General features: G+C 46.3%; 1 protein-coding gene across 1 annotated transcript in view; it reads left to right on the forward strand.

Moving 5' to 3' along the window:
• The first annotated feature begins 1,628 nt into the window (after nt 1-1,628).
• The window catches only part of HTRA1 (HtrA serine peptidase 1), a 35,216-nt gene continuing 21,688 nt past the window's right edge, over nt 1,629-15,156 (forward strand). The window contains exon 1 of the mRNA XM_075107468.1: nt 1,629-2,170. Coding sequence (XP_074963569.1) covers nt 1,696-2,170 — 475 coding nt within the window. The 5' untranslated portion in view covers nt 1,629-1,695. The remainder of the gene's footprint in view (nt 2,171-15,156) is intronic.

The following is a 15,156-nucleotide window of genomic DNA, read 5'->3' on the forward strand; positions in this document are numbered from 1 at the left end:
CTTATTAAAAGTAGCAAATAAGTAATGAATAAACAAATAATCATTTGGAAACACTTTACCATGGTATCTATCCATAATATATATGAGTGTGTGTGTATATATACATACATTTAAAAATATTTAAACTTATAAACATTTTCAAACTTTTTATTAGACTTTTTAACAATGTAATGATTTTAACACTATGGAAGTTTTGCTGTGAATTGTTCTAGATGACTACTTTACTGCTTTGGTAATTCTCCAGAAATCTCTTGCCTTGCACAGTGTTGAAGTTACTAGAAAACAGCCAGTGTAAGGGGTTCATACTGGAGCTTTTATTGGGAGTGTTGGATTCTACGTGGTTTTCCACCTTCAGGTATGAACCACGCAGCTTTGCACATCTGTGGTTTTGTGGTCACAGTTTATAATGTTCCCTGGAATAATTAGATTTGAATTCTGACACTTGGGATTGCTGCTTCCACCTGCATAGCTGGCTGGTTGTTAAAGATTATTCCACTTTTTGTAGGAGAAAAGACTCTGTGTTCTTCTGCCTTGTCTCAGTTGCTGGCGTTCTCCATTTCTTAGTCACAGCTCATCCAACAGCACTTCGTCTTGCCTAATGGTTTGAATAGTTCGCTTGGGTATTGGGTGCCTGATAAAGATACACTTAAGTAATTACATATTGGTAGTCTGTCCAAAAGTTTAATCGCCTCGTAATTAAAAAAATCGGCTGTGCTCAATTTCCAGCTATTAGTTCTTGTTATACCTTTCTCTACCTGCTTTGGAAACGATGCCTTTTCCCTTGGAAGGTGCTTGTGTGTAATCAAACTGCCTTTCAAACCACCTTGTGAGCGCTAAAAGAGCGTGTGTCGAGAAAGGGCCTGTGTCCGGGGTTGTACAGGTGCCAGATGGGCTCAGCTGTCTGGTAGGGTGATGGAAGGCTGGGGTGGGGTGGGGGTGAGTTGCTGTTTTTTTTTTTTTTTTTAATTTCGGTGGATTAACCTTCTGCTAATTGCTGGTGTCCACCTTGCCCTGAGGCTCTGAGAACTCCCGGTGAAGCGGGGCGGGGGGAGAGGAGGCGACCCGGGAGCAGCCTCCATCCCCCCACCCCCATCCCTTCCTCCCTGCGTCCCTCCGCCCCCGGAGGCTCCGGGTACCGGCGGCGCGCCTCGGCGCCGGCATCGCCTCCCAGCTCCTTCCAGAGCGGGGATTTCTCAGGACGCCGCCTGCGGGAGTCCCTGGCATTCCGGGCGGGGACGCCTTGCATTTGCATGCATCGCTTCACTCTCTTTCTCCCAGGGGGCCGGCTGGCGGCCCTGCCCTCCGCGGCTGCTCTGCCACCCATCTTCTTATCAGATAGCAATGTTATCAATCGGATAACATTAGTTCGGATCGCCTTTCCCGTAATTCCTCAAGTGGGGAAGAGTATTCAGCTCCGCCCGTCTTCTGAATCCGTCTGGCGGGGATGGTTTGGGGGCGGGGGCTGCAGCGCGGCCTAGCCTTTCAACGCCAAGTTTAACAGATCCGTGCGGTAACGAACTGCGCGGGTTTGCCCCAAAAAGACAAGGCCGGGGCGGGGGGGGAAGGGGGGGTGTCACGGCGCCGGGGGAGGCGGGGGGGGAGGCCGGCCCCGCCCCGCCCCCCTCCGCCGCCGCTTAAAGCCGCCCGCCCGCCCCGCCGCGCTCAGCGCCCCACGCCTCGCCTCGCCTCGCCGCGATGCCGCTGTGGGGCTGGAGCCTGCTGCTGGCGGGGCTGCTGCTGCTGCTCCCCGCCGCCGCCCCCGCCGCCCCGCCGCCGCCCGCGTGCCCGGAGCGCTGCGATCGGTCGCGCTGCCCGCCGCTGCCCGCCACCTCCTGCCCCGGCGGGGCCGTGCTGGACGCCTGCGGCTGCTGCCGCGTCTGCGGGGCGGAGGAGGGCGAGCCTTGCGGCGGAGGAGGGGGAGGAGGCGGCGGCCCGCCCTGCGGTGAGGGGCTCCAGTGCGTGGTGCCGCCCGGCAGCGGCGTGCCCGCCTCGGCCACCGTGCGCAAGCGGGCGGCCGCCGGGCGCTGCCAGTGCTCCAGCAACGAGCCCGTGTGCGGCAGCGACGCCGTCACTTATGCCAGCCCCTGCCAGCTGCGGGCCGCCAGCCGCCGCGCCGAGCGGCTCCGCCAGCCGCCCCTCATCGCCATCCAGCGCGGAGCCTGCGGACAAGGTAAGGGGCGGCACCCCGGGGGGGGGGGGACGGACTGGGGGGGCGCGCCCTCGCGGGTGCTGCGGGGCCAGGACAGTGCGGGGACCAGGGCTCGGCCCCATCGCCCTCTGCCCCCGCCGGGCAGGGGACCCGCATCCCTGGGGGTCTTGGGCGAGGGGGGCTCCTGAGCCAGCGGCTGCGCAGCGGGAGGGCGGCCCGGCCCGGTGGGGGCTGCCGTCGGGAGGAGGGGGCCAAAGAAAAGGGCTGGCCTTGGCTCCGGTCTGGTAGTCGAGTTCAGTCAGAAACTCGAGCAAGAATGCAGCGTTTGCCTCCGTCCGCCGAGTGTCGGGGGAGAAAAAACCAAAACCCACCCTATATCCAACATTAAAGCTTAACATCTTCCTTCCTCCAGAGAAGCTACCTTCTGGGGGCTCCCTGGAAGCTCAAAGGGCTCAAAACTGGGAAACTGGTTGCAAAACTCCGGAGGCCGGCGCGGGTGAGGACCCGGCTTCGACAAAGTTTAGGGAAACCCTTGGGCGCCCCTCGGGCGCCGGCCGCGGGGAAATGCCCGGGGAAATAAAGGCGAGAATGTAGAAGTTGTTAAAAATCTGATGGCGGCGAATAAATGCGGCGTGTCGGTGTGGGCAGAGCAGGTAGCTGGCTGCCTTCGCCCCTTCTGCCAGATGTGCCCTGATTTATTAATCATAGATTTGCTAGAGAAGGGGATGCTCGTAAGTGAGCAGCGTGTGAAGCTGACCTTAGGGTTTGGTGGTTTTTGGAGGATGGGAGTGGCGTCGAGACGTAACAATATTAGTATTTTTACTTCGGCATTATTATAATTTAGTTGTTATTTTAGTTGAATCGGATCTAACTCGAGCATGGGGAGCTGCAGGAGGGATGCTCATTATTTGTAAGCTGTATAAAGAGGCGTTGCTGCGTTCTGACGCTGTGGCTCCGCAGGTGGAATTGCTGGACTGAAGAGCCAGGTGAAATGTTCAGTCTTGCAGTTCAGTCCTGTGCAAATGTTCAGTCTTGTGCAAATTGAGCACAGGATGCGACACGGTGTGACAAAACCACGCTGGGGATAAACGCGGGGTGATCTTTACGAGCTGCAACCCCTAATACAGTCTGGCTTGAACCTTGTAGGCTAAGGCTGCCTTTTACTTCTAAGCCATTCAGCAGGATTGGGGGGTAATAGGTAAAAATGAGTATGCATTAAGCCTCTATTTCTGAAGAGTTGCCTTTTCATAAGTCAGCACCGTTCCACTGAGGATTGATTCTTTTAGTATAGGTTGTACCATTTCTGCATTTCTTCCTCTAAAAACAAATTTCTTTCTGTATTTCTCCAGCAGAAGGATATTCTGATGTACAGTGACTCTGTGTTCGGCTTGGGCAAAACACTGGTCCTGCATTACAGATCAAACTTACAACTTTACTATCGATACAATCAATTTTTTGTACCACTGGTTTCCCCCTGGTTTCAAAGCTGCGTTGTGCTTGGTGGAACATTGCTGGCGTTTACTGACATTGGAGACAATTCAGGCTTTCACGCTATGGTTTCCTGATCTCCAGTATAATATCATGCCTTGTGATTTTTGTTCTCAGTTCATGAAACCATCATTGTTTTCTCAGTCTCTTCTGCTGAACGTTTGTGGAATTCGGGCCGTGTATGAGCGGGAGAGCAATACGTGCCTCCGGTAGGTTGTGCAGAAAATGCACAGGCTGCATATAGGCCTTGTATAGGAAAACTCTGCTGCAGTAGGTACCTCGTGTGTGTCCAGACAATCATTTTGCCCTGTTGCACCTCTGGTTGGAGCGAGGCTTATTTTCTATATCACGAGGGACAAAAGGAAGGTGCTAGAGAAGCTGACCAGTAGCATGCAGTTTATCCCTAGACCAGAGCAAACATTGCTGCAAACAAAGCTTTTTTGATATGTAAAAAACTAAAATAAAAATAAATGGAGAGGAGGCAGTAAAGCCCTGTTCCCTGGGGGCAGATTGGCCCACTGTTTTGAAAAGCCGTTGCCTAATACGTGGCTCCTTAGAGTTGTTAACTTTATTTCATTTTCAGGAGAGCTTTTGCTCCCTAGAGATGGAGTTATCTTTGGGAAAATATTTTTATGCTTTCATAGTAACATACCTGTATAAATAATTAGGTGAATACAGTGCAATGGCCCAGGGAAATGAGAGAAAGGGGGTGTAGAGAAAGTGTTTGGAAAACACTTTTACATTGTTTCTAAGTTTCACATCACTTTAGTAGCTGGTCAGGTACAACATTGTGTATGTTGCATAAAATAAAGTAAAACTTTGTCTTTTTCAGTTTTCATCTACTACAGTCCACTCCTGGTGCTGCTTTTGTCTGTCAGTGATTCTCAGTGCTGCTGATCCAATACCGGATGTGTTTAGGAGAGGATGCGGCTGAGGCAGGGGAAGCTTGTGCTGGGTCTGTGTGCGAAAGGGGGATTTTTCCTATGCAAAATGGGGATCGTGAGTCTTAAAAAACTCAAGAAAAATTTCACAAGCCTCTGAGCTTACTGTAGCCTTGGCCTTAAACACTGCTGAGACGATGGGTGGTGGCAGGGTGCAGCAAAGTGGCACCGAGATGCTGAGCGCTGCTGTGGTGTTGTGCTCTGGGGTGCAGGATCAGCCCGCAGCTCGGGCCAGGCACGCAGAAAGGACAAAACAGGCTCTATTGGGAGAAACACCAGGAGCGGAGAGGAGAGAGGGGAAAGCCCGGCTGTGGCTTTTAGCCAGGAGATGCATCGGTTGAACTAGTATGGTGAGTGCACGGCCTGGGTGCAGGGCTGAAGCGTGCCCTGCCGGGGCTCGCCTCGGTTAAAGGCAGGCGAGGCTGGTGATGAGCAGGGTGACGCACCGTGCAGTGGCCAGTCGACCCCTTTCATTAGTGCTGTGTCCCTGCCTGGGGCATGCGCCCTTTCCAGTTCTCCGCTCCGGCGGTACCCGTCCTGCCGGCGGTGGGCAGCCTCCCCAGGGCACCCTGGGCACCTCTTCCCTCCACCTTCAGCGGATGATGTAGCCCTGCTTTTCGTATCGGAACTGCTGGCAGGCCAGTGCCTGCAGCACCAGCAAGCCGTTTCTGCACCAGCCTGGGCAGGGCTGCTGAGCTGCAGCGTCCATGAAAGAGATCTTCGCTTTCTGTGAAGGACAGGAGGGGTGTTGGTAGAGGGTGTTCAGGCCTGCAAAGCATGTGCTGGTGCAGCGCAGTGTGGGTTGGTACCAATGAAAATACAAATGCGCAGAAAGGAGGTGAATGTCCTTTGAGCCTAAACCATGACTGTGTAAAGACCATCCCACGCCCGGGAGCGAGGTCAGTGCAACAAGACCTCAATATTCAGTGTGATGAGGTTCAATGTGCTGGGAGGATGTTTTCTTTTTCTTAAGCAAATATGGTTTTGGTGCTCTTAAATCCCTCCTGCTGACCAAGGAAGGAAGGCATGGGATGTTCAACACACAACTTAAACCAGTCTTCCTTCCCCTCCTCACTTCTCCTGGCAAATGCTGCCAGACGTTTTAGGACAGTGCCCTTCTCTCCATGTTGTGTTCATCACACTGTAAAATACAAACTAACCTGGATTTGTCCTTTCACCTTTAACCAGAATGAGAACGTTACTTGTGGTTGCTCTCAGTTCCTAACTTTCCTCTGCCCCTTTTTGAACCGGATTTTTTTGTTTTCATGTTTCGTATTACTGAGTCTGATGTGGTACCCCAGTAACCTCGGTGGTCCCCAGCATGCTAGCATCTGTCACAGGCAGATCATGCTTCTCTCTCACAGGCGTGCTCGCACAATGATGTCACATCTGGAGCTTGATGTGAGCTCTTCTGGTTTAGACTAACCAGTTTGTTATTATTGCTTGCTTTAGAAAGGTGTGTTACTAACAGATACAGGTTTCACTATTTGTCATCATCACATTATCATTTCATAGTTCCAGAGATGGAGGGAGGAGAAGAAAAATCCATCACTCAAACTCAATTTCTCACAAAGTGGCTGACCTTGTATTTTGAAATACACAGGGGGAAATTGCATCCAAGTGACTCTGTGTAATTCCCTGGCAGAAGAAAAGGACCTCTGTGGTCAATAAACTGTTAGTCATTAATTGAGTCCTTTAAAAAAGGCATAAGAATGTGATCTGTGCAGCAGAGGATGGGAAAGAGCAGTAGATGGACCTGCCTGAATTCCTTCGCCCGTAGTACGGAGAGGGCTAACGGGCTGGCAGCGCTGAGCCTTGCAGGAATGAATAATCAGGGCAGGAAGAGAAACTCAGCTAGGAAATCTGGGAAGGTCAGGAACTAAGCCTGATATTTATTGAGAGGAAAGTTGATGTTGTTATGAACTAGGCTTTCAGCTGTTTCCCGAAAGATAACAACAGGCACGCGATGGTTAGTGTGGTGAAGAAATGTTGGGAGACCTTTGCAGGTTACTTGGCACGTGTTGAGTCTATTAAAAATGAGCTGGGAGGAGCAAGTGTTACAGAACTGGATGCACAAATGAGCGCCCCAGTGCCATTAATATTTTTTAGCTGCCTTCATTTCCCTCAGTTGCTGTGTTTGGGTGGTCTGAAAGTCATTATCCTTCTGACTTTCCTCAGTCTCTTTTGCAGCAGCAGGAGAAGGGGAGGGAGGGAAGAGGCAGCTGAAGGCAATGGAAACAAATAGCAACATATTTACAGAAGAGAACAAATTCCCAAGTGTGGGATTAAACAGCTTTGGAAAACCAAAGCCAAGTATTCAGCTCTGAGAGGAGGGAACACTACGAAGTGGTTTGTCTGAAGAAGCTCACCTTTTCCCCTCTCCACATCTAGATTTCTTCCCGGGGAGCCGGCAGTAATTCTGTAGTCTCTAGACTTCAAACAGGTCGGTAAATACAGATTTGGAACAAGGAACGATTCAATCCTTTCATCTTCTGGGCTTTGAAATTTAAAGGTACCTGTTGACTGGACAGGACTACTTAAAGCCATGAGTAAGCAGCAGGAATCTTATTAAGTAGAGTTTAGCTGTGATGGGGACAGCGTATCCTGAGCAGTTAAAGGAAAGACTCTGCTGTCCAAGAAATAGGAGAAGCTGGAAAATATTTTTCAAATGTGAATTTACGTGTGCTTGGAGTGAAAGAAAGCAACGTTAGAAATAGAAACTGGGGTACTGTGGAACTTCACTTTTGTTGTAAATAAAGTCATTCCTCACTCCCATAAACTGCTGGGGCCTCTAGGATCCCTGGCTAGACTTGGCAGTAAGTCCCACAGTGTTTGTAACCAGGCCCAAGCGAATATCTAGTATTATTTTGGAGGCTGTGTTCAGGATGTAGAAAAAAAGGCAGCCTTTATTTTGCCTTCTGGGTACAGGTCATTGTGATTCCCAGATTGGTTCACCTGCCTCAAAGAGAAGAATATAACTAACAAATAAGTTTCAGCTCCCCTATATTGAAGAGCTATAAAATAAGGCATTGATCTTACACTAACTGATGATGTTGACCTCGTATCTGTAGGTAACAGGAGACTTACAATGTCTTAAACCTCTATGACAGGACACAGTTGACTAGTTATTTTATTTTAAAGTTTAGGGAATTGAGAAGATCTTGGCTACCATATTTTAGTGACTGGAGATGAGTCAGGCAGCCAGATAGAGTAGCTCTTAAATTTCTGTGTTAATATCAGATACCCTGGTGCACTGATAAGACGAAGCACAAAGCTGGAAGCCAGATGGGTTGTGCAATTCGTTGTGAGCCCTCTGCCAGGAGCTTGTTTCTGGAGACAAAAATGTGTGCATGCATATGCACACACACTGCAAAAGAAACACATACATGTGTGTAAGGTGTGAGTAGAGCCATTAGCCTCTGCTTTTATTGCACATGAACTCCATGGGCTGCACCAGGGCAGGTGCTGGTCCTGTTGGTGCGAGCTGCAGCGTGTTGATGCACCAGTGCTGGGGCTGTGCCGAGTGTCATGGTGTAGCCATGCTATAGGCACCCCGTTAAAATTTTCTGTGTTACAAGTTAACGAAACTTCGTTCTTGTGTCTGTCATTTTTTCCCATCAAATTCTACGAGGGTTTCTCAGTCTTTCCATCTCCCTGCCTCTTGTAAAGCTGCCTTTTTGGTGACATGGGAGAGGTTGGATATGCAGTGAATTGTTCCTATATCCAGTTTTACAGGCTTGCTACCAGAAATATTGATGAGATGGAGCTCACCAAATTAAAAAAACACTTCATGTTTCTGATGGCAATTGGATTTGCATGTATTTTTCCTGACAAACAACTGACAGATAAAATAATGCATATTAAATCTAGTAACCATGTGTAGAAGCTATCCAATGGTCTAAAATTTGAAATAGTTCATGTAGCAGAGCATTAGAAGACGCTCACAAGGTTTTTCCAGAGGCCAATGTCATTACGCCATTTTATAGATCGTGAATCTAGGGCAGGGGAAGATAAAGAGCTTTGCTCAAGGTCAGCCAGTATTCCAGTAGCAGAGCTGAGAGCAAACTGAGGTTTTATGAGTCCCCGCTCGTTTTTCTGCCCCTTGCCAGCATTGCCGCTCCATTTTCCATTACTTTTCTTTTCCATTACTCTATTTCTTAAACTTGCCGACTGCAGTTTTGGCTTTGTTCTGCAAACGGCATCGATGATCTGTCAATCTGCATCTGCAGAAAGTAATTTTGGAGAAGGAAAGAAGTGGGTGGACTGAGCACTAATAAGGAAAAGAAACCCAAATGGCTCTCTCCCCTCCCACCATCCCACCTCCAAAATAAACACAACCCCCCAGGAATCTCATATGTCAACATTTGTGGTGGTAAAGGGTTGATTCATTCCTTTTTTTCCAGGACAGCATATGCAGTTTGGCATGTCTGCCTATTCTGTATCAGAGATCTGTATGTAGCCCTCTATCTATAAAGGTAAAGTTTGGCTAACCCTTGTTTTCTTTTGTATTCAGACAGTAAAAGTGGGCAAGCAGAGACCACTTATAAATAAAATACAGAAAATATTCACATGCTCCATAAAATAAAGCAGAATAGTTGGGTGGATAAAAAAGCCATTCTGTAAATATTTACTGTTGATGGGGAGCAGTGAATATAATTAGCACTCTAAATATTGTAAAAATATGCATATTCAAGAGAGTGAAATAGAAACCTGCTCTTCCTTTAACCTTTAAGGAGAAACTATACGTGCAGTGGAACGGGGTGCTGTGTGACGGTGGCTCTCACACAAGTGGCAGTGCCACCTCCTTTCTGTAGTTCTCAAAACAGGATGGCAGAAGGACCCTCTGCATTACTCCAGGTTCGTTCCCCAAACGCTCATTGATTTCTGATGTCTACATTAAAACAAATCTGGACGGTCTTAGAGTGGTTCTTAAGACAGGTGTAGAAAATCCTGCCAGAAGCTGTAGATATTGTGGCTTTTGTGATATGGTTATGCTGGGTTTATGTATTACACAATTACGAAGCCCCCTGGGGGTGTGAGTTGTGTGTGTGTATGTTTTATTACTGTTTTGAAGTTTTTCTATATATTTGATCCTTCTCTGTATCACCTCGGTGACACTGTAAGTCTTGCCAAGCGAAGTGGTGAAATCAATGCCTTTTCCACCTGCAGAGAAGCAGCATCTCGGGAGGCTTTTTTCAGGCTTCCATCTAAGAGGCTTTTTTTAGGTTTCTCCTTAGAGGAAAAAAAAAGTTTAAAAAGCATGAAAACAAGAACTTGTTTTTATTCCCTGGTGTCTTCGTACTAGGGTTCCTGGAAGTTGAAACCAAGTTACTCTTAAGCAGGGATTTGTTCTAAAGATGCAGTGCGAAAGTTTCTCATGTACTTAAAATGAGACCTTAATGCCTTTATAATGTTAAGAGGAATTTTCAGGATCAGACAACTGTTGGTTACACATAGGATATAGGAACTAACGTGTCTTTGTTACCGTACGGGCATCTGGGGGATGTTTTGTTGGTTCTCTGCCTGCGATGAGTGGGGCTGGGAGGTAGATCAGGGTGATGACCTGATTTGGAAGGGATGTAAACTGAGCAGGGCTGGAAAAGGAGGAGAGAAATTATTCCTGACTCATCTGTTATATTTTCAAACCTCTCCAGAGAAGAGAATACCACGTCTGCTTAAACCTGTTGACTGAAATATTTTTTTCATCTGTCTGTAGGAAATCAGGCAGACTCTTTTCCGTAACTACCTGATTTACATTTCTTAATGTTTCCAGTTCAGACAGGACTACCGTTAATGATGTTTTCAAGCTCAGCACTCTTTGTCCTTGTCTTGAATTACTCTTCACCCTTTTTTTTTTTTTTTTTTTTTGTGTCTGAGCATGTGCTGGTGCCCTGCTTTCTCTCCGCATGCCCCGGACAGAGCGGGGCACCCGTGCAGGGCATTGCAAGCGCAGCGAGTGTTGCTGCGTAGCAACCCAGGAGCCATGCATCCTTGTCAGAGGGCTGCTGAGTTGCGAGTAATTTGTCATTTCCTCTGATGAGCCTGGGCTCGGTGTTGTATTAATATGGCAATGCTGCTCAGGGAACAGCATGTTCCTCCTTGCAGGGCCGCGTTCCTCCGGCCCGGGGCTCTGGCCTGGCTGTTTATGCAGAAGTTGGGTTTCCTCCCACCTCACCGCTCGTGTTTACAGAAGGAATCGCAGTTTCCTGTTGTGTTAGATGGAGCTGTCGCTCTGCTCTGGATGCCTCCCCTCCCTGTGTTGCTCCCCTCAGATTGCTTTTTAGCCTCATCAGCTTGAAAGTCTACTGGTTTTGCTTGCTACTACTTTAATTGTGAGACTGGCTTTTTGCAGGGACAGCCAGTGTACTTGGTTTATAGAAGAATTTCTGGCATTTCTTGAGAGTTTTTTATATACATGTTTTCTCCCTGTGAGGTTCTGCAAGGGTTCCTAAAGTCTGAGTCTATTCCTGTAAGATAAAATAGGGGTTATGCCCATTTTAAAGCTAAATCTAAGACACTGAAGATTCAAATCACTTTTCATGAGTAATAACACAGCCTAGACCAAGATGTGCACACATCCCGGGTGTTCCTCCTCCTGCACAATGTTCCAACCATTTAATGTCTATCCAGCAGTTCAGTAGTTGAGCTGCAACAGAAGATACTCTGTATCTAGCTCATTTACTACGTATTCTGCCTTGTAGACAAGTGGTAGGAACAGATCCTGTTCAGCTGGAATTTTAAGTTTTATATCTGAAGTTATATAGGAGCTTCCTCCAAGAAACATGTAGGCACATTGCCCAAGGACATTCCCCGCTGACCATTTTCAGTGGCAAGAAAATCTTGAATCACCTTGAGACTGGATGCAAGAGAGGTCTGTTTCATACTAAGAAAGAAGCTAGACCAAAGAGGTTGGACCAAAGTTCTCTGAAGACTCTGTGCTTTACAATTTAATTCTCTTCAAGTATGTTTTTCTCTGTTTGTTTTTCTTGTTTTATAAATGCAGAAGAGCTCTGTATGTGTCATCCTCTTTGTGTAGCCTGGACGTTCATACATTAACAATATCTGCTCTTACTTATTCATACATTTGCACTTTCAGTAACTCACCCTCTAATATATGCATTAATTTCTGGCCAGTAGTTGGGAATAGGATGCACGCAGAGACCCAGCTACCCAGTGCATCGCCGCAGCCTCTGCACCAGCAGCAGCAACATCCTGCTGCTTGGTGGGCTTCGCATACTCCTTCACACCCTTCTCCCTGAAAATCCATGAAGTCTGCTTTTGATCTTGAGAACATAAATTAAAATGTGCGATTTATTCACCTTCATTTTTGTGCTCAACAGTTCTATGTTACACGAGTGACCACACGCTGTTCTGAAAACTGTTTTGTGTTATTGAGAGCTGTTTTGTTCTACAAACTTTGTATAGATTCCCTATTCTGTTTCGCTTGAGAGCTTTTTAAATTTTTTTGGTTTATTTAAAACCAGTGATTAAAATTAATGGTTTCAGGCTTTTGGATTAGCAGGGAAAATAGACATTTCAAAGCTTGTTACTTGCAAGATCTCTGGTGAATTTGTCAGAGTCCTTGCTAAAGGTTGCCAAGAAAGAATTGATCATCTAAATATTATGATGATGAAAATGGACTTTGTTTTCCTTTTGCAAGTTTGCATTTGTGCCAAAAAGCAATTTTACTTTAAATGCTCACTTTAATCTTGCAGTGGCTCTTGCTGCAGGACATATTTTAAGTGAATACCAGATTTGTGCAGTTTACTATTTGGTAGAATAAAATGCTTGAAATCTCTCCGTTATTTAGCACTGTGAAAATATTTTTGCTTTTAGGGTTGTCACAGTGTAATACAGATTTTATTCTCAGAAATCTGCAAAGTGTCTCTAGTTTCTCCTTGGATTACACAGGGAAAAAACAACTGATGTAATAGTAGCTTTATTAGCAAGGTGCTGTGGTTTAGACCTCTCAAAATTCCCTCCGCTGATCTGAATGTTGTTCTTAAGCAAATCGTCTATGATGCGTAGCATGTTGTTTCTTATTTTCTTAGTATTTTTATTGTGTAATATCCTTTTCTGGTGTATTACACAATTTATCCTTGAATAGGAAGTGGAATATTTAGGCTTGCAGTTTTATGTAATTTTTTTTTAAAAAAGAGTGGCAACAGATCCCCATACATCACTTTTTCCTTGTGTCTCTCCAGCGGAGCTTGCCGATACCACCATTTTCGGTGTGAGCTAAGCACATTTGCTGGAGTTTTTGTTTCCATAGTAGCGTCAGAGGTTTTAACGTTTTCCTATATGACATGAATGGGAATTTGTACAAACACCAGTGGTTGGAGTTTTATTTGGGAGGGTGGAAGTTCTCCAAGTAAAACTTTACGGTCTTGTGGTTTGTTTTAGTAGTCACTGATTCTGCCAGCCCAGAGGTTTCGTGAGTGCTTAAGCCCTTCTGGTTTTGTTCTGCAGAGAAACCCAAGCTGTGCTTTCAGACCCTGGTGTGCATATGCACCTGGGATCGTGTGTCTGAATATAACGTTAAGCAAGCAGCGAGCTCAGGAGGAAGTAACCATCTATTTTCAGCAACTTGGGTAGCTTTAAATACATTTAGTCAGTCCATAAACTTCAGCAGGTTGTGATGGCTCTGCTCGTACTCTGCCTCACTGGGCAAGGGTTCCGTAGAATCATTATGGAGTTAACGGGCAAGGGATAGATTAACCACAGATCCCTGGATCCAAGCCCCATTTTCTTCGGCTGGCCCCAGCCTGGTGTTAGCAGACTGCACACCCCACCAGCTGAGGTGGTAATGCTGGGCCTGATGAACAGGGCAGGGACGAAACAGGCCCCCAGGCTGAGCGTGCGGCTGCTCAGGTGCAGGCATGGAGCAAACTCAAAGGATATTTTAATTTGGTTCCCCTGGAAGGACAGGGGTGTTGCACTTTTCCAATATGAAGCATCTTTGATGGTGAACCTGGAGATAGTGCTCCACTGCTCCACCCTCCCTGCAATTTGCATATAAGCATCCTCTTTACCAGTTATAAAATCATAGATACTGACAGTTGCAGCTGTCTTGGATGATTACTGTTTCATGGGAAGTTGTGGGCTTTTTAAAATCTTAATGGGATTGAAAGTTTCTTGCTGGTTTTAAAGAAAGGCTCCAGATTCCAGACTGAATCTGACCTTTTTGACTTAGGACATGAGGATATCTGGTGTGATCACATCAAGTGAGGGTGGGAGGGAGAGTTTTGCTGGGGTGTGCCTTACCACTCCCTGTGTCTAGAATAAAAAGTCCCATTGAATGAGGTAATTGTATTGGTTCTGAATTCAGACAGTGGAAGGGACACATGGGAGCATTGAGGATGCCTTAGCACAGGCTAGCCGCAGAGGATGCGGATAGGAACAGGCAGCAAGCTGAGCTGGTCCTGATGGATGAGAGCAGAAACCCCTTGTTTGAAAGGGGGAAAACACATGAAAACTGAATGGGAAAACGTCAATTTCTGACTGTGAGGTGCCTAAAGCTTTATGCAAAGAGCTGTTCCAATGAGAGGTGGACCTTACGCCGAGAGGAGACCTTCAAGAACAGCAGATACAGTTCTCACAACTGAAGGGGAAAGGTTACTTTTGAGACTTATATCTCCAAAGCATCCTTTCAGTTCAGCTCAAAATATTACCAAAAGCAGCATGTAGGAGGTGCAAGCATTAAAGCCTCAGTGCCACTTTGAGTAATGACCTAATCAGAACACAGATCTTAATATGATTTTTGGCTCATCTTTATAAAACCAAATTATTTCAGTTGTTTACAGCTGGGTGTGCTTTTTCAACCTGGCTTGGTATTCTGTCTTGCCTCCTTGTGGTTTGTTTACTGATATTAGCCCTATTAATGTCAGCTGGCAGAGATTTTCCTTTTCATTTGAGGGCAGACAGCCAGCACACCTGTGAAGTCCTTGAATTAGTTGCCTTGGGAATTTTTCATGCTGTAACCTATTTATGTTTTTTTAAGCCAGTTTTTGATCATTAACTGAATTTGCAGCAATCATCTTCATAATGTCATTAATAAAGGTTTCTTAACCATGCTTATGGGCACTTCAGACATTGTGCAATAGTCCAATAAAAACATTATGAAACACAAATAATCACAGTATATAAATAGAAAGAGGGACAGTCTGCAAAGATCTGAACATCAAAGCCTGAAGGTATTTAGGAATTAGAGCTTTATTCAAGACCACCTTTCATTGTTTAGAAAAAATTTTTTTAAAAAACCCCAACCAAACAACAAAAAAACCCCAAACACAAAAAAAAGAAAATAATGAAAAGATACTACTAGGAACAAAACTCCAGAGGGTGTGGTTTAAAGAAAAAGTCCAAAAAATTGGGGTAACTTTATTCTCAGGAATTCAACCCTGGCGATACCAAAAAAGCAGTTTTTTAACAGAGGAAATCTACATTTGGGGGACCAATTTAAATATAGAATTAAAGAGCTACCTACCTGCTTGTAGGGTACCTATAAGTCAGGGTGGATGTTGTGGTTAGATGTACGTATCAGAATACACAGGCAGCGGGGATTAAATAGTCAAAACC

This window comes from Phalacrocorax aristotelis, chromosome 12, assembly GCF_949628215.1.
Source record: "Phalacrocorax aristotelis chromosome 12, bGulAri2.1, whole genome shotgun sequence".
NCBI classification, from domain to species: Eukaryota; Metazoa; Chordata; class Aves; order Suliformes; family Phalacrocoracidae; genus Phalacrocorax; species Phalacrocorax aristotelis.